Source organism: Magnolia sinica, chromosome 8, assembly GCF_029962835.1.
Source record: "Magnolia sinica isolate HGM2019 chromosome 8, MsV1, whole genome shotgun sequence".
Taxonomy (NCBI): Eukaryota; Viridiplantae; Streptophyta; class Magnoliopsida; order Magnoliales; family Magnoliaceae; genus Magnolia; species Magnolia sinica.
Window position 1 is genome coordinate 88812265 of NC_080580.1, and position 20672 is coordinate 88832936.

At 38.3% G+C, this 20672-nt stretch overlaps 1 protein-coding gene across 5 annotated transcripts in view; it reads right to left on the reverse strand.

Annotated features, from left to right (window-relative positions):
* The window catches only part of LOC131253624 (uncharacterized), a 42400-nt gene that overhangs the window by 16499 nt on the left and 5229 nt on the right, over positions 1 to 20672 (reverse strand). For 2 of the 5 annotated variants that reach the window (XM_058254694.1, XM_058254695.1), the window contains exons 3-11: positions 17151 to 17357; positions 15849 to 15910; positions 14953 to 15457; positions 10752 to 10952; positions 9293 to 9548; positions 7699 to 7942; positions 7430 to 7590; positions 6484 to 7098; positions 2773 to 2936 (exon numbers count right to left, since the gene is read on the reverse strand). In XM_058254694.1, the coding sequence (XP_058110677.1) occupies positions 2773 to 2936; positions 6484 to 7098; positions 7430 to 7590; positions 7699 to 7942; positions 9293 to 9548; positions 10752 to 10952; positions 14953 to 15457; positions 15849 to 15910; positions 17151 to 17357 (2415 nt within the window). Of the gene's footprint in view, positions 1 to 2772; positions 2937 to 6483; positions 7099 to 7429; positions 7591 to 7698; positions 7943 to 9292; positions 9549 to 10751; positions 10953 to 14952; positions 15458 to 15848; positions 15911 to 17150; positions 17377 to 20672 lie in introns of all 5 variants that reach the window. The other 3 variants (XM_058254696.1, XM_058254697.1, XM_058254698.1) reach the window with 3 other exon arrangements.

Here is a 20672-nt window from a genome sequence, read left to right on the forward strand (position 1 = left end):
GAGGTGTTGCAAATAGGACATGAAAACAACAAATCTCTACCATATGTCTAATGGAGTAACTTACACCAAAACATGTTTAAACAGATGGTAGACATTAGCTAGCAGCAGGATAATGAATGATTGTGCATGTTAAGAAATGAATGTATGGAGTTTTCTTTAGCAGCAGGAAAATGAACGGTGTAATAATTCTGCATGTTAAGAATAGAATGTATTATCTTTTTTACACCAAAACAGACAATAGACATTAGCTGCAGCAGGACGATGAAACAATATACAGTTGGGAGCATTAAAAAAAGAATGTAGAACATCTTCTTCTGTCCGATGTGCTTGAGATGGGTCCTGATTAGTGATTTCTGGGGTGAAAATACAATGCCAGCCTGTGGCAATGTGCCAGCCAGTCCCTAGCCCAGGAGGGTTGAATTCTTATTGGCACGAACCTTCTACCCAGACGCCACCTGCTTTGCATTCCACTTAAGACTCGCACACCGGATTCTGTTTCCTAGCAGTTCACACATGCTAACATTTTGAAGTAGACACACACTGCACTTGATTATGGTTTTTTCCTAGTAAAGCTATTATGATGATAAATTAAAATGTTAAAGTCTGCAACTCAGAATAGTATTTTTCCATAATTTCTTTTTGTTGAAGGATTTTTTATATCTTTCATACAATAAAACCATTAACTTCACTCTTAATTTCCGAGTAGCTACTAGCTACCATTCAAAAAAACACTTAGAATCTGACTTCATAGCATGCCAAAAATGGTTGCACTGATCAAACTTTATTTTGCTAGTATAGTTGTATGTGCCAAGATAAAGTTCAAAATGTGAGTATACAACTCATTTCCTCCTCATTGCAGTGGATGAAGCTGCAAAATAAGAGTATCCCTTACTCTCATTAAGACATTTTACCAAATGAACTTCAATGAAGCAAAAGGAACTGGCTTTATCTTCATGAATGCTTTAAACCATATTCCAGTTTTCTGCTTCATCAAATATATTTACACAATAAAGGGAGCTTATCAAACCAAAAGGATGAAAAAACCGATTATCCAGGCCTAAACAATATTTGCACTTCATGTCCTCATATATATCAAGCTGCCAACCATGTTTAATTTCCCATTGAGGAAGACAAACCAGTGTATTTTACAGTTAATGATTTAAGACTATGTGTTCCCTACTGTTGAGGAATTGAGTACAGCGCCTAAGAATGAGTACAGCTTGCCAGGCACACAGTTCCTTACATCTAGGACCCATGATCTGCAAATCAGACCTGGTCCAATGGGCTTGCATGAATGGATTCCCTAAAAAGCTTCCTGTTGGAAGATCCTAACAGTTCAAACTTTCACCTTTTTCTCCATTCAATGTGGATCGTTCCTGTATTTTATTTCTTAACCCTCCATTTTAAGTCCACTGATTAATGATTACAGTCTTCCAATTGCAGAGAATCTTGGTGCATCACCTGTCCACAATGGTGTCCATCAGATCAATGATATGGATCCCACATGAAAGGAATCATGAGCCTCGATAAAGCTCAGCACCTATGATTGCTTCCTGATGTTTTCTTTTTGGCAACAGAAACAATTAGAAGAATAAAGTAGAATTATAAGACATGATAGGAGCAATAAGCCCACAAAACCATATAGGACAACCATAACCTTCTAAATGCAAATAGCAGGAGCCATCTGAAACAAGGATCAGATATCTTTAGAATATACACACAAACATGCAACAAGGCACGTCTATCATTTCACCCACAGAATAACACCATGTCAATCCCATGGATAAACAAACTGTGAAGGGAAGCAGCAGCAGATGTGTGTGCGCGTGCACGAATGCACGCACCCACCCACACCTGCCCACTCTCACGCAAGCACACACACAAATGTGTGTGCACGCGCACGCGTGTGTCTGTGTGAGTAGTCTCAAGTCCAATCGGTTGGGCTATAAGTTATGGTCCACCCAGTCAATAACTTCCAACTTTTCATGAATGTATGACATGACATCCAACCCATCCAATATGTTAGCCTTATCATGAGGATCACCTTGTAAATAAAATAAAAATCTACTCATTGAGTGCACCACACTTCTTTTTTGCTCTTTATTAATGGCTAGAAATTTTTTATATGGTGTGGACCACCTGACAAGTAGATAGGGATGATTTTTGCATTAGATGATCCACATGGTGGGCCCAACCTATTGGAAGGGTTGGATGTCACATGCACTTAATAGGTTGGATGTTATCCATTGGTTGGACTGTACTTTGTGGTCCAACCGGTTGGACTTGAGACCTACTCTGTGTGTGTGTGTGTGTGTGTGTGTGTGTGGAGAGAGAGAGAGAGAGAGAGAGAGAGGCAGCTGGATAGAAGGTTCCTGCAAATAAGGTTTGTCCCCCTCAACAACTAGTCATTGAGCATGGGAGACGTAATTTCACAACCTCAGTAAATGGGTTACCATGGAATAACAGGGAACCTATCTTTTTTTCCTTTTCTTCTTCTTTTTCTCCTTACCAAGTACCACCATTCTATCATTGTATTTCACTGCTGCCCCAAAGCATGTAGACTTGAGATAGTAAACTTGAGAAAGGAGGCAATTCAATATCCTAAAGTCAATAAACTGATTTAAGTGTTAAAGAGTCAGGTACATGGTCTGCGCAGTATGCTGCATGATAAATCAAAAGTCATGCCATTCCAAGGAAAAGAAAGAATAAGAATTAATTTCAATGAGTCATAAAAAAGAGATATAAAAAGGGAAAAAGATAACTATAACTAACCTCGAAGCAAGTCTCGATGATTTGGAATTGTTCACAGCCACTGAAACAGCCTCATCGATCTTTCTCATCAGCTCATTCGAGGAGTCATCCTGCTCAATAAGATCAAGAGCATGCAACCACCAAGTGGCATGTTGTCCTTTGAATTCAGTAAATGCATCACAGACCTTGAAAGACAAGAAAAGCATTAGAGGCATCAAGTAGAAAGTTTTAAAGTTAAAAAAATAATAATAATAATAAATAAAATTGCTTGGACTGCATAAGATAAATCATGAAATAAGAGATTATCAATTTGAAACTTGAAGGTGAAATTCAAATGTTGAAGAGATCGCTGATCGGTGATGACTTCTCCCCAGTTATTATTTAAATCCAGAGATGGAGCTTTTATAGACATGCCTATGGTGAATAGACACCTATGGTTTGGAACCTTTTCAGGGAGTTCTGAGGCAACTCAAGTTTCTTGACCCCAGAACTGAATGCCTAAGGGTGTCCCTACAGACTTGAATGGAATGTTCAGAAGCATGCAGGCTGACAGCTTGCCCATCACCCAGAATGAGAATTAAAAGATAACGAGTCCAACCCACGATCATCGTATTCTCTTATTGGGGTAGAGAATTAAAATTTAGCAAAAGGAAAGAGGAGGAATTTGGGGAGAGAGAGAGGGAGAGAGGATCTCGTGTATCAGCGTAATGTGACTAACACTATCTTATTAATAATAGAGAGAGGATCTTGTGTGTCAGCCTAATGTGACTAACACTATCTTATTCATAATAGAAAAGGAGTATCGTAATCTGAATGGCTACATAATATACATGTTACATTACTCCGTATATCTTGACACTCCACCTCAAGCTGGAGTATGAACATCAATCATGCCAACTTATGACAGACCTAATCAAGATGATGACCACCAATTCCTTTAGTCAGAAAAGCTGCAAGCTGAAAGTGACATGACAATCTTCACTTCCTTTGAAGTCACCGTTTCTCAAAGAAAATGATAGTCGACTTAGATGTGCTTGGTACATCCATGATACACGAAGTTGGAAGAGATAAAAATTGCAACCACATGGTCACAATGAGTAACATCAGGCTAGAGTATTACTTATGTTGCAAGATGACTATGCCCTAACGCAACCAATCCATCTCAATGCCCAAGAAATACTGCAGTGGACAAGATTCTTAACAATCTCTTGACTCAAGATATTTCAAAAATGTAGAGATATGTGGAGTAATTTACCATGTATATTGTATAGTCATGCTCTCTTCAAATATGTAGTTTTCTTTTAACAGACCATCTCATCATATGGTGCTGACATCAACCATATGGACAGAGATGTTGTTAGCTATGTTCGCAACCAATTTGATCCTCAATCGGCAGAGATCAATGTTTTGATACCAAGTTGAAATTAGTAGATGAAAGAGAAGTAATAGAAAGGGGGGGGGGGGGGGGGCTTAATCTTGTGTTAGCTACTCCACATGACTACACAATATAGATGGTACATTAATCCATATATCTCTACATAGAGTTGCGGACAAAAACTTTATTGCGTCCCTCCTATTGTCAAAGGGCTAGGTTTTGATCAGTTACTGGTGTACACATATCCACGACCACCCAAGGGGATCGAGTCCTGGTCTTGTTGGATTCAGGTCCTGGTACTATAACTAAGGTATGAGACCCGACTCTGATCCACTGTTTTAAATATCGACGATATCGGCCGATATATCCCACGATATATCTTGTATACCACTAGTGCGATACAAAACGCACAAGTAGTGCGATATATCCCACATGTTCGATCTCGTGAGCATTTTCGAATTTCGATGTTCTTATTTTCTATAAATCATTTTAAATTAGTGTCAAATTGTTACAAATTCATTACTTTTCATGTTCTGCATGAAAAATCATGGATTAGGAGCTTTGATTTCGAGATTTGGAGGAGATGGGCCAAGTTGTAAAAAATTGAAAAAAAATCAAAATTTCCCAATTTCTCGCAAATTGTTTGACATCACATCAAACACGTCTATAACCTAATCTAGCGATTCTTCTTTTGCTTTTGAATGTATTGCTTGTGTTTCCACACGTCTTTTTACAATTATAAATTATATGAATATACTTGCATCAAGTCAATCAGACAACGCATAGATTAGGACCCCATACAAAGAAAACCTATTATGTGTACTTGTTTTTTGCAATGTTTTGATTTATAAGTGTGTATTGATGACTTGATGTCTTTTTTAACAATCACCAAAGTTTAATCGAAAAACTCAACCAATTTCCCAATATTTCTCCATGTTTCCAACAATAGCGATACATTATACGATACAACCGATATATCCCATGCGATAACCGATACGTATCTGTATCTCAAGAATGCGATACGTAATGCGATGCCGATATTTCGAACACTGCTCTGATCAGGCTTGGGTACTTGCCAAGTCTTAGGATTCTAGTTGAAGTGTTCAAACTGAGCCTAAATATGGAGATTTTGGTGCATGGGTCCCTCGAATGTGGACCTTGTCGTATTTCTCTTCTTAACATTTTTCTATTTGTAAGCCACAACCCAAAAATCAGGTACAAACAATGGCACACGCAGTTTGAGCGAGTGTTAAGAAATGGTGGTGAAATTTCTATTAGGGTATTCTTGGTGAAATTTTTATTAGGGTATTCTTGCAATCTCTATATACAATGAGGGAATTCTTGTAATTTAAATCTTTTAGATAAGCTTGAGAAGGATCCCTATAATCTCTCTACATAAACTTGAGAAGATTTCTATGATCTTCCTAGATAAACTTGAGAAGCCTATAAATACCATATCTTTATCGTCTTAACCTTCTATTTGTGGGCCCAACTCAAAAATCATGTACAGACATGGAACGATGAGCTGCTGTACATGCAGTTTGAGCAGGTGGTAAGAAATAGTGTAGTTTCTATTAGAGCATTCTTGCAATCTCTATGTACAAGGAAGGTATTCTTGTAATTTAAATAAATCTTTTAAATGACCTTGAGAAGGTTCTTTAAGATATCTCTAGATAAGAGTGAGAAGATATTTATGATCTTCCTAGATAAATTTGAGAAGCCTATAAATACCGAAACGCCCATATTTGGTTTTCTTTTCATTCAAGGGAGAAAACAACTATGCTTCAATATTTTCATCCCCAAACTAAAGGCTTCTTCTTCTTTTTTCTTTTTTTTCTTTTTTTTGAGAAGTAACAAAGTTTATTACAAAGCCCGACTAAGCAAAAGTTAGAACAGGAAAGGACAAGTCAAGTCATTGTTCCGGAGATAATGCATTGGTCATCCCCGAAATCAAGGCTTCTTCTTTTTTTTCCTTTTTTCTTTTTTTGGATAAGTAACAATTTTTATTAAGAAGCCCGACTAAGAAAAAGTTGAAACAGTAAAGGACAACTCAAGTCATTGTTCCGGAGATAATAAATTGGTCCTCAACACTACTAAATTCATAAATGGAGCCTCCCTCCCTCTCTCTTGATTCTTTTTTTTTATTATTTTTTTATTTTGTTTCTTTACTCTTTTTTAAGGTCACAGAAGGGCGAGGAAAATGTAGAGTTACGTGTTTTTTTTTGTTTTTTTTTGTTTTTTTTTGTTTTTTTTTTTTTTTTAAGGTCATAGAAGGGCAAGGAAAATGTAGAGTTACAAGTTTACAACAACTCTGTGAAGAAAAAATTAAAAAAACAAAAGAATAAACAGGACAGTACCTGCATATATGAGTTTGTAAACTCTTGTTGAGCTGAGGATAGCTTGGATATAAATACAGATAAGTACTTCTGTTTAATATTTTCACATTCCTTTCTCAAACCACCATCACGGAAGGATCTAGATGACACTTGGGGCTGAACATCAAGTTCCACACCTGCGTCCCCATTTACACAAATTGTTTTTTCATCCAAATTAAAACTGGGTAATTTCTCATCACGCTCCAAATGCCCATCATCAAAGATTAAATCTGAACTGCTGTCCCTGCTTATTTTTCGTTTTTTTTCCACGTGATGATCAAACCCATTACGTAGATAAAATTCATTGTTCTTCTCTTCAGGGTTTTGGAAGAAGTGTCCTCCCAATGGACTCTGTTGTGAATGCTCTGAGCTGATTGCAAGTAACTCGGATAAATTATGATGGATATGAAGATTCAACAGAGGGTCCAAACGGAAATCATCTGAATACTCCTCAGCTAAAGCCAGTGCTTCTCTGTATAGTGACACTGCTCGCGGGACATCCTGCTCAAGTGCAGCTATTCCTGCTAGCCCATTCAGTGCAACAACTACTCTCCTAAGAGCTTCCTCTCCTTCAATCTTGGCTTTGCCTACAAGAACCTACACAGAACATCCTTCTATTAAAAAGACAAGTGAAAGAAAACTCAAGAGAGAAATTCACATGCTAGAAAGTTCTTTAAAATTTATTTTTTTTTTTAAAAAAAAAAGGAAAGAACTAATTCTGAAGCTCTGCCAAGCCCAGATGTACATTTACATGTGGGCAAAATGCCAACCTGGCACGCATGTGAAACATCCAAGTTGTGGATCAGGTGTGTGTGAGCCACAGTATAAATAGCCCAGCCCGATAAATCAAGCCAGTCAACTTATCAGGTAGAGTCCCACATAAATGTTAACATTGGCTTGCAGAACTACTTTCTGATATGAACCTTACTTCTAATATCTCCTCCATAGTCATAGGAGCCTGTTGCAAGGAGCGCACACCTGAACTCCCAACTTGAGGATGGCAGCATGCCTGGCGGAGCTTTAAGAGTGAATGCATCAGCTTTGAAGCCTCATTATGGCCAAGAAAAGGATCAGATGAACCATCAGAACCTGGAAATGAGTAAACACAATGAATATCTTAGAACTTATAGATGCATTCCTCAATACACAAAAAGGAAAAAAATAATAATAATAACATCAAGAAAAATGGTAATCTACCAGACTGGACATCTCTTTTGTGAATATCATCTTTGATACTTTCAATAACTTCATGTGCACAGCTCACACAAGTTTCATGTTGCCTCTGATAAAAATGTGCCTCAATTGGTGAGAAAGCAAGCCAGGACAACCGTTCTTCCTGTGGAGGCAGTTGCAACTCATCTGATACATGCAATTTGGACGAACGCCACATGATTTGCTTAAAATATTTATGTGTAAATTCCATAGCGCCCGCATCTCTCCTCTGTAAAGACAGGTAGAATGTTAGGAAAAAGGTGCACTGTATTATAAGAAAGAAGTAGGGACACAAGCTGCCGCATCCAAAAGAAGACGGAAAGATATCATGGGTTGCATTTTTTTTTTACATAAAAGAGAGAACATAATTCTAACATGTCAGAAGATTATCTGCAAAGAATTAAGGTTTAGAACCCTATACATTCACAGGTACAGGTATAGGTAGGAGCTTTGCTAAGCCCGCATGCAAGGCTAGACATGAGGCCACACATGCCTACTGTCTACGACATCCAATCCATGCATCAGGTGTGCAGTGTGCCACACCAGTAGATGAATCCAACCAAACATTGAGCTTGTTAACTCACTGGGTAGCCGCATATTGTACAAAAACAATGGGCAGTTTTTTTAATAATAATAAAAAATCATATTGTCCACATTTGAATGATTTGAGCAACCATGGTTTAAAAAATTCTGCTGTTCTTTGGGGCATTCTGGGAGAAAGGAGCAAATATTCAAAAACAAGTTGAGGAAAGGGCATTGGATCTTTTCCTCTTTGGCCTCAGGTCCTCTGATCTTGGAAGGCGTATCCAAACTTTTCGCCTCTTGGTTTAGCAAAAAAAGGACAGTGCAAGGAGACTCGCCTTTATTTTTTACAAGATTGGGGTTTTAGCTTCAAGGCTACTGGTAAGATAACATTGTAGCTCTTACTCTAGTGAAAGAGGGAGCCCAGCATTCTTCTCTTTGCACTGGGAATTCTTTCCCACTGATGTAATTTTCCTTTTTATTTAATAATTTATTGTTTTTTTTTAGAGATAACGATAACTTTATTAGAAAAAGCAAGAAAGAAACAAAAAGAGAAAGGATAGCTACTCCGCTGAGAGAGCGGATCGACTAGAGCCCAAAAAAGATAAATTACAACTCTGGAGCTTAACAACAGAAGAGCTCCAATCTGCTATGAAAGAAATCACCCTAAGCACAATACTCTCGATTGATTTGGAGGTTCCATTAAAACATCTAGCATTCCTTTCTTCCCACACAGCCCACCAAACTGCCAAGAGCGAGATTCTCCAGACTATAGATCTTTGCTTTCCACACCTAAGGCCAAACCAAGCTTTAAAAAAACTGCGGGTTGAGCATGGAGAGACCCAGCAGATGTTAAACCGTGAAAGGAGGCTATTTAATAATTTATTGTTATTCATAATAAAAAATAAAAAAATAAAAGTTGGCTAGTGATAGCCCAAGAAGAATGTAAATGACTACAAAGGAAAGTTTGTCAGTTCTACGCTGCCTATGGTTTTGTAAGCCACTTTAAAAACAGCAGATATAATTCTCGCAACAAGCAGTACAAAAGCTATCATACCTCGTAGGGATCTCTGATAACATCAGCCCACCACCTATAGACATCAAAAGGACTGGCACCAAGGAACCGCAGCAGTCCATGAATGTCATCAAGCCTACGTTGTATAGGAGTTCCCGTGATACACCAACGATGTTGAGCATGTAATCGCATTGCCATTTCTGTTGCAGCAGCTGCATTACTCTCCACCATTTGAGCCTCATCCAAACAAATCCGCCACCAAAAGATTCTTGTAAGGGGAGTTGGAACAACTGGGTATCTATACAAGAAATCGGCTGGTCTTAGACAATGGTAATTAGAAAATCCACTTCTAGAATCTTTCCAAAAAAAAAACACTTCTAGAAACCCCACAATCTACAAGGTATAGGAAAATCTGTAAATGCAGCAAAATGTACAAACAGCATAAGACAAGAACTGCCAAATTTAGGAAGTCATAAATAATAATATTTTAAATCATGCATAAAAAATGATGACGCCTAATCCAGAATATCCACATGATACAAAGAACTCCATACAAAAAAGTTCTGCAGTCATACAGTCATCTTAAATTCAGTGCCAAGGTCTTGAAACCAAAAGGTAAAACATTGTGCTTGGGTCATTTTTAAGCAACCATATAATGGTGTGTGCAAAGAGAATAGAGAAGTGTACAGTTGGCAACAAGAACTTTCCAATTCTGAGCATGAATATGCACAACACTGCTTTATGATTCCTTTACACATTCTCTCGTATAAGAAACAACCACTATAACTGGTAACCAAAAGCTAGACCCTGACGAGCGTTTGTCGTAAAATGAGAAATGGCAGAAACTGATCCACCTTACATGACGTGCAACTACCTCATTCCAAAGAATCTGAACCGTGGTCCCCACTGTGTATATAGATGAGCTTGAAAATCAAATTGATTGAGTGATCTTATCAATACAACTAGTGGTCATCAAATGAACCGTTCAAGAATAAAATGATCAGCAGTCAGATGATTAAGGTCATCTGTCAGTGTGCTTTTTGGCTATCCAGCATCCACAATGGATCCCGCAATTTGGATAGTCTGGATTAACATACAATCAAGCAATGTCTAAAGTGGACAAGTCACTGCCATTAGCAAAGTGCGGCAAACACACCTGGTGGATGTGTGTGTGTGTGTGTGCACGTGTATATTGTCAAGCCTGGTTAAAGGAGGAAGATGTGTCAGGTTGGAGCCCGCGTTAAACTTCTGCCACAAAATTTTCTCATGAATCCTAACAATCCCACATTTCAAAATCATGCTAGAATGTTCTAGGTAAGAGGGTATGGACATGGATAGAGTGGAAACAGGATTCTTGTAGCCAATCCCAATTAGTTGGCATAAGGCTCAGACAATAATGATGATTATCACTCTGAAATAAATAAATAAATAAATAAAGATATTGTTCTTCTGGAAGAAAATTAATAAATGATGAAACTTAAAACAAATGCTTTGAAGGAACCTCTTCTGGAATCTCATGAAGCGACGATCCCCATCATGCCTATCAGAATCGTGTGACAGGTCTTCTTTTAGCACTTCATATGTTGTTAAGACAATATCAGCACTGGCAAGTTCATTCATATCCATTCTTGAAGTGGTTGAAGGGTTCAAGTTTCTTACACCTTCGTAAACAAAAGTTCTGAGAGAACCTGGCCTTGTATGACTGGATGAAAACACAATCAATAAGTCAGCCCCAGTATCCAAATTGATACATAAAACACACAAGAAATCAAAATCCCGTAGAATTTTAATATGAAGTTCCATGAAGAGGCAATGATATGCCAAAATCCAAACAGTTCTGCTTTGATGACACAAAAGTTTCCTCAGAAACAGTTATGATTTGTTCTATATGGATGTGCAAGAGGCCACTGCAGATAATGGAAGACGTTAACAAATGATATGGAGCCAAAAGCTATCACTAATATATGGTCTTTGATTCCTGCATTTAGATAAGCCAAATGCCAAAAACAAGCAAACATCCAACTGTACAAAGCCTTTCTTATCATAACATGACATTTTATTGATAACAGCCAGAACATTACATAGGATCCATAAAGACAATTGATAAGAAGAACCCGTACATAAACATGAACAAGGGACTGTCAAACAACCATTTACTCTAAAAGCTTAAGCTGTCAGAGTGTGGTGTATCAATGTATATCAAGGGATTTTATCACTTTAACACCCCCCCGCACATGCGGGGTGGAAACTCCGCACGGGAACATACTGACGAGGGTGGAGGGACACTCACAACATAAATAGGCCAGGCTTGATTTCCAAGTCCCTGGGCCGGACCTGATTTTTCCTGACCCCCCGTGGGAGAATAATATATTAGCGAGGCATATTTGTTGCTCTCGAGATTCAAACGTAGGACCTTCCGCTCTGATACCATGTAGAGAATGATTTGATGATAATAATGTGAAGAAAAGAGGAGAAGATTGAGAGAGAAGGAGGAGAGTTTGGGAAAGATGTTGTGTTAGGCTTGCTTGCCCTAACATATAATATTTTATTATAATAGAGCATATAGTACACCGCAGGAAAAGAGAAAAGTGTGCACATGCACTTACACTAAAAGGGTCACTATTAACTACATACACAACTACTAACCACATACGCAATACACTAGCATTCTCTATAGGGACCCCTTCTTTGGTGAGTCAATTCAACAAGCACTAAGAAACTCTTGTTGTATCAAATTGCATGCATATCTATAGACAGAAAAAAAATACCAACCAAACCACCTCAAATAGCTGAACAACAATGGGACAAACGGAAACTTGACAGAACCATCATGCCCAAGAATTCTAGCTGATGACAAATTCACTTGTTTAGGATTTACCATGTCGATGTTATCCATGAGACAAGTACCTCTTGCATGTAGTTCTGTCATAGTTAAGGGCGACTTACAATGTGAGGTATTCATAGTCTTGGTTCTTCTTTTTTTCTTTTACTTTCTTTTTCTTCTTCTTTCTTCTTCTTCTTCTTCTTCTTTTGAGAGAGAGAGAGAGAGAGAAAGAGAGAGATGGTATTCACAGCTTCTCTCAAATATTATCTCAAATCCTTCCCAACTTGATAGATTTTGATGGATGACTCTTGCCTTGTCCATCTTTGGCATGTTTGCTATTGCTATTCATATTTTTATGCAACTATTTATTGGAAATAATATCAGCAATGACTAATTAATTGCAATATTATCAAGAATAAATAATATTGATAACATTTATTGGTAATAAAGTAAATGATAACATTGAGATCTAAAGTTATCTGATAAAATATTCATAAATTGGAATTATTACGAGTGACTATTACTAAGAGCAAAATGAGCCCCAGTTTTCTTAGGTGTGAGGCATATGACTGGAACTCTCAAGTTTGTTTCTTTTTTCCAAGTTACATATACATAGAAGATAGGATTTAAGGCTCTAGGTGGAAGGCGAGGAAGTTTTTTTTCCCCCCCTTTGATCAGCAATAAGGAATTTTGTTAGATCAAGGGCAAGAAGACAAAAGCAGTACAAGGACATTACAAGAAAAGCTCTACAGAAGGTTGGAGGAGGCAATTGAAAAGAAACCAAATTAGGCTCTTTCCACTCTATCAAAGACCATATCCTCAATTAAACCATAGGTCAACAAATCTTTTATTACCACCTCCACCCACGTCCCTTTAGGCCTTCCCCTTTCCCTTTTATAGCCTTCAACTTGAACCAACTTACTCCTAACCGATGCAGTTCTTGGTCTTCGATGCACATCTAAGTCTACTTTCCTCATCTTATTACCCATCAAGGCCACTCTTCGGTTCGCTCAAACGCATTCATTTTTTTCTAATTCTATCCTCGTCTTGCCACTCATCCATCTCAACATCCTCATTTCAGCTACATTCGTGCAATGAATGTGTTGTTCCTTGACTAGCCAACATTCTATCTCATAAAGCACGGGTAGTCATATAGTTGTCCTATGACCCTTCAAATTCATCGGTATGCAACAATCACATGGAAGTCTAGAGGTAAAACCCCACTTCACCAAGCTATAATGCTGTCAGCAACATCCTTCTCAATCTCTCCTTTCTCATGAATTATCAACCCAAGATATCAGACATGATCATATTGGCGGTACTTCTTGAGAACCAATCTTAACTAATTCCTCGATTTCACTCTTACTATTACTAAAACTGCATTCCATATGCTATGCTTTTGTCTGGCTAATTTTAAACCTTCATATTCTGAAGCATCACTCCGTAGTTATAGTTTTGTGTTTACCCCTTCCCTTTTCTCATCTATCAGAACTTGCCATACAAACAACATATACCACGGGACCTCTTCTTGTAATGCCTAGTTAGCCTGTCCATGAGCAATTTAAAAAAGATACAGCTTCAAACATCAACCCCTAGCATAGGCCTATTGCAACTAGAAACTCACTCGACTCTCCATCAGTGGTCCTCACGCTACCTGCTGCTCCCTCGGACATGTCCTTAATCACGTCAATATATCATCTTGAGACACCTTTGTTTCCCAACACCCACCCAGTTATCTCTCTAAGGTACCTACCGTATGCTTTCTCAAAGTCAATAAAGAATGGAGATCCCCCTCCTCACCCTGAACTTCTACATCAACTTTTAAGTAAGAAAATAGCCTCGATGGTTGACCTCCCTGGCATTAACCAAACTGACTTTCTAATTCATCATTACCATGCCTTAATCTTGGCTCAATCACTCTCCCAGAGTTTCATAGCATGATCCATAAATTCACTCTTGCAATAGTTAATGCAGCTCCATGTGTCTGTTTTATTCTTGTAGGCAGGTAACGCTGTACTTTTCCTCCATGCATGCATTTTTTTCGTTCTTACAATCTTGTTGAACTTATCCAACCAAAATAAGACAACTGCCCCTATGAACTTCCAAAGCTCTACTAGTATACCATTTGGTCATAAGGCCTATCCTATCTTCATCTTTCTAAAAGCTTCTTTCACTTCAGCATTCTAATCCTATGAAATGTATACATAATCACTAGCCTGATTTGAGTTTAAGATCTACTGACTACCTACCATGATACCATGTCTAAAAAAAAAACTAATCATATTCTAAAAAATAAAAAAACAATGTTCAACTCATCAGTCAACATACCAGTTACTATTCGGCTGAACTTCTGATTAAATTAAAGTGTACAAACATTTGAAGGAAAAATACAAAATTTCAACCAAGTGGGTCAACTCAGGAAATTCTGAAGTCAACCCATTGAGTTTCCAAACTAATATTATAACCAGCAGATGGTTGATTTTATAAGTTCGATTCCATCCTTCTCAGGACATGTCTACTAAAATCCCAAAATGATGCCCTTGCTACCCTCTGACTCTCAATGCCTTCAATTTTCACCTTTTACTGTATCTACCACTAAGTTTCACGCAGAAATTTTTGCTTAAATCAAATGCTTCAATGCATTATGATTATTAGATAATGTCTCATACTGGTCTATTCTTTGATATTTCGGCCAGGAAAATAGTGTAATCCCTGGCATCCATAACTAAAACCATTCTGATTAGTAAAACATCCCAACACATTAGAAAGATCTAAAAGATAATGGCAACTACGACATGTAAAATAACAACAACAATTGGTTTGGCAAGATATGCATTGCTTGGAAAAGATAGAGACGGTACCGGAACAAGAAACATACCGAATGATTTCAGCATGCCATTGTTGTAATATAGGACCAGGGCAGACTATAAGAGTCGCACCAGTAGTAATCGTGGAGCTCGTAGCTTCGATCAGTTCACAGCAAAGCGAGCAAATATAATTTCCATCCATTAGAACTATGTTAGTAGCACCATTCTTTTTTGAGTGATTTCGTGACTTAATTGACTGATCCTTTTTACGGCCTTTTCCCTCTGAAACTCTGCGAGATCCTGAAGATTTCCGTCTAGGTGAATAACCAACACAATGTGCATGTTGCCAAGCATCACAAATATCACACTGTACCCACAATCCTCGATACTTAGGGCTTTCAGTCACAGCCCCACAGATACACTCAACGCGTTCTCTTTTCACTCTTCTGATATTACTTCTGAGGATTTCACTATCTCTGATTTCCTTGTCAGAAAGAAGGCCATCTTCGGAAGATGACTTACGATGAGCAAAAATGCAAGCAAGAAGCTCGACAGTTTTCCCTAGACCCATCTCATCTGTGGTTGTCAATCAAAACAACGAAAAACAAGTTAAAGACACTAAAAGTGGAACATACTATTGTTTCAATAAATTCAAGATAAGGTTTAAAATATCAGAATGCAGCATATTTTATCAGGAATTTATAATGATAAATTCATCAGGGGAAACTATATTAGCATCTGTATTGTGAAATGGATACATATCCAGAAAGTATTGTCTGTTCTGGTTGCTATCGTCTATTCATTCCAATACAAAGCATAGTTAATTTGTTGTCGATACATTCCTCCCTGGATAATGGAACCAACTTTGATAATATCGGCAGGTGTCATCATATCAGGAATGTATCACAACAAATTCATAGCATTATGATACATGCAAACAGTACTAACATACACAGCACTTGCTTACCAGCAAGAATCCCACCAGGTACATATGATGAGCAGGATTCTGGATGAAGCGAAACATTTCCACTGAAAATGAAATGTAACCCATATGAGAAGTGCAAAAGGATGTAAACTGAAAAGCTGAGTGCAAAAACTCAAAGGTTCCAGTAAGGCAATCCCTTGAATACAAGATGACGGCAAGTTCAGAGCAAAAAAGAAATCAACGATAAAACCCATTTGATTGAAACCTACCCCCCCAGGACACACACGCACGTGTGTAAGTAATGGGCTTCGAACATTAAATGAATGATGTGTGGAATGAGAATGGGAGGATAACAAGTCCGACCAGATGGCATCATCACATTCTCATTTTGGGGGGCATTTCATTGATAGGAGTGTTTAGCACATCCAGCCATTTGCATATGGAGAGATCCATCAAATGGCTTCACGTGGACAGCATCCGATTCTTTCTTATTCAGGTTTACATTCAATGAGGCCCAAGATGTGCTTGTAAAGATGTTTTTTTTTTTTTACACGCACGCACACCCCACACACTCACGCTAGTGGAATTTCACCACCTATGGGTACTCGAACCCTTGACCGGGAGTTGAAACTCCTGAGAGTCTACCACCCGAGCAAGGGGAAGGACCCGCCTTGTAAAGATGTTATGGTATCATACTTCCACTCTCTTGAGAAATAGAGAAGGCCTTCAATCACTCATTTATAAGGTCCTTTCATGTGGCTAAATATGTAACGGAATAATATACCATTAACCACGATTAAATATTCAACTGCCAATTATCAGTCTATTAGCATTTTCTGCAGAGCTTTTGCTAAGTGCACAAGCACGTGCAATAAAGCTCATGCACACACCACACAAGTGCCAGCATGGCACATAGGTGCAGGATCCAATCCAGCCATCAGATTGGTCCAACCCTGTGCATGTTGTCCCAGAAATAAATCTGTTCCATTCAACAAGTGGGCCCCAATATCGGGAACAGTTGAATGGGTTACAAAACTTCTGCCAAGCTTTTCGGAGCCATACATTTGTTTTGCTAACTGTAGCCCCATCTGACCAGTGGATCAACATGATTCTTGTGGTAGGGCATCAAAATAGGTGCCATTCTGATGGGTGGATTGGATCCCAGACCTGCCATGCCATGCTGGCACATCTGTAGCGTGTACATGAGCTTTGTTGCACACTCATATGGGACTAGCAAAGCTTTTTTTCTGCATGCTTCAGGAAAGCTATAAAATGAACAGTACAAGGTTTGCAATGGACTATCTATGGGAACATCAACAAGCATTCTACTTGTAGAAATCTTGCCTGAATGGATTATAGAACATCCGTGAGTGCAAGTCAAGGAAATCCATAGGTACACAAAGAGGACTAAAGAACTGATCTTGATTCCTCTTGCTTGGAGCTTCAAGGGTTCCTCTCTCTCGTTGAAGCATCCAATAAGATGCACGACGCTGGTATGGTCTAAGTTGTGGAAGCAAATCAGGCAATTCATCCTCCAGCATTGGCTCCCCTCTGTCGGCAAGAAATTACACTGTTCAGATAAAATGAGAATCCAAAATCATTACTAGTTTCCCTCTCAAACTTCAATGTTAGGGACTGCTTTCATTCAAACAACTAAAAAGGATACCAACCCTTTTTTCTAACCGAAAAGTTCTGACAAGGGTGCCATGCAGCAGTAGGGGTGTACATTGAGTCGAACCGAGTCGAGCTGGCCTCAGCTCAACTCGGCTTGGCCACTAGCTGACCTCAGCTCAAACTCGGCTCGGCCCTCGAGCCTGACTAGCCAGCTCGGCTCAGTTCGGTCAGCAGCTCGGGCCAGTTCGAGCCGAGTTCGCCATTGCAGCATTTTCACAAACATCTGGACTGCACCTTCAAAATCTCACTATATTTGAGACAGCAGCAATGGTTTTATCAAACACCTTCTAAGCAACATAAAAATCAAGAAAAAAAAGGGTGTTGGTTTCATATACATACCTTCCTTGCCACCAGCCACACTTCTTTGAGTCATTTCATCAAACACTTGGTGAGCATCATCAATATCAAAGTAACCGAGTCACCGAACTGGTTCGATCAGAGTTCGATCCAAGTCGAGTCGAGCTGGGGCCAACTCGAACTAGGCTCGAAGCCTCGAACTCATTTTCGAGCTCAAAAAATCAGCTCGACTCGGCTCGAACTCAGCTTCAAACCGAGTCAAATTGAGCTTTTTCGAGTCAAGTCGAGCAAGCTAACCGAGCTAGCACGGTTCGTGTACACCTCTAGTCAGCAGCCTCATCACTTAGCCGAAAGGAGCGGGTAGACTATACAACGGGATTCATTTCCTTTCCTCTTTAGAAATAAAAGAGAACAAAATTTTTAGGGCTCATTCCAGCTAGACAGCAGGGGTGTTGCTGATGTGGAAACCTCAGAATTTGCTGGAAATCATAAGGCTTTCTACCATTTCTAACAACTTGAATGCAAACTGCTCGTTCCAAGTAAACAACAGGGGTGTTGCTGGTGTGGAAACCTCAGAATTTGCTGGAAATGATAAGGCTTTCTAACATTTCTAACAACTTGAATGCAAACAGCCCTTAATGTTCAAACACCTGCTAATCAACTTCGAATTTGGCTGAAACATCCCAGTTAATACCAAGTCCAAATTCCAGATATTGGAAAAATCTGGCTGCGCAATATCAACAAAGCCTCACTTTTTTTTTCTTTTTTTCTTTTTTTTTTTTCTTTTTTTCTTTTTTTTCCTTTTTTTTAAAAGAGGCAACGATATTTTTTTTTAAGAGAGAGCAAAGACGAGAAATCAACACTTAGCAAACTACAAACAGCATCCTAAAAGGACTCAACATTTACAAAATGACATTTAGCAAAGGCTTAAACACCAAAGCCTAAAACACCACTTCCAACTTTGCCTTCCAAAACACCATGGCAGGGCTGCAGGATTGGTTGCGGAAGCACCAATTATTTCACTGAAAGAGAAATTTTATAGGATGGCTAGAAGTCCAACCTTGTTTATGGGACAGAATGTTGGGGAGTTAAGGAACGACATGTCCATAGGATGAGTGTAGCTGAAATGAGGATGTTGAGATGGACACAAGGGGGGACAATATTTAGAAATGAATGCATCTGAGGAAATTTAAAAGTGGCAGTAATAGATAACAAGATGAAGGAAAGCAGACTTAGATGGTTTCGTCATAGGCAATGAAGACCAAGAACTATGCCAGTTAGACGGAGTGAGTTCATACAAGTTGAAGGCTCTAAAAGGACAAAAGGAGGGCCCCAAAAGGACGTCGGTGGAGGTAGTAAGGAAAGACTTGATGACCTATGGTTAACTAAGTTATGTCCCCTAATAGAGTGGAATCGCAGAAAATGATTCATGTAGGCCAGTGTTCGAAATATCGGCATCGCGTTACGTATTGCATTCTTGAGATACGGATACGTATCGGTTATCGCATGGGATATATTGGTTGTATCGTATAATGTAAAGCTATTGTTGGAAACATGGGGAAATATTGGGAAATTGGTTGAATTTTTCGATGAAACTTTGGTGATTGTTAAAAAAGACATCAATACACACTTATAAATCAAAACATTGCAAAAAACAAGTATACATAATAGGTTTTCTTTGTATGGGGTCCTAATCTATGCGTTGTCTGACTAAATTGATGCAAGTATATTCATATAATTTATAATTGTAAAAAGGCGCATGGAAACACAAGCAATACATTCAAAAGCAAAAGAAGAATCGCTAGATTAGGTTACAGACATGTTTGATGTGATGTCAAACAATTTGCGAGAAATTGGGAATTTTTGATTTTTTTTCAATTTTTTACAACTTGGCCCATCTCCTCCAAATCTTGAAATCGAAGCTCCCAATCCATGATTTTTCATGCAGAACATTAAAAATAATGAATTTGTAACAATTTAACACTAATTTAACATGATTTGCAGAAAATAAGAGCATCGAAATTCGAAAATGCTCAAGAGATCGAACATGTGGGATATATCACACTACTTGTGTGTTTTGTATCACACTAGTGGGATACAAGATATATCGTGGGATATATCAGCCGATATCGTCAATATTTAAAACAGTGTGTAGGCCCAACCTTCCAAGTATTGTAGATATTATCAATAAATATTGCCAATATTATCGATATCACCAGATCAATGATACCGAAACAGCTGAAAGTTTAAAAAGTTTCAAATATCACCAATGTTTTCAATAATATTGGCAATATTTACTGATATTATCGATATATCAGCGACGTGTTGAAAAGAATCCCTTATAAAAGTTCCCTCCCATGGCGATACCATTGATAATATCCCTGATACCAATGATAATATCCCCATATACCTGGAAAACATCCATAAATTGGCAAATTTTGACAAAATTTTGGAAAAGCATTCTAAAAACCCAAGAAATTTCCATTTTTTTATGGATTTTTTTTTTGTTCCCTAGGTGATTTCAATCACTCTTGGTTTTTATTTAATCGAATTTTGGATTTGGATAGAAAGCTCGACTCGAAACAAAGATGGGCCGAAACTCAAAGGTAATGAAAAATCTATAGAAAACATTTTTTTTCAAATGTGGGCATAGATTGAAATGGAAATCCATGTCAATGCATGATTGGGCCGAAACTCAAAGGTGATGAAAAATCCATAGAAGGTTAGAAACTTCATTTTTTTTTGTTTTCAAATGTTGGCATGGATTGCAATGGAAATCCATGTCTATGCATGATTCTCATGCATTGACATGAATTTGTGGCCAAAAAAAAACATATCAGTGAAAAATGGGAAATTTTGGTGAAATCCTAATTTCCATTTTTATATTGAAAATTA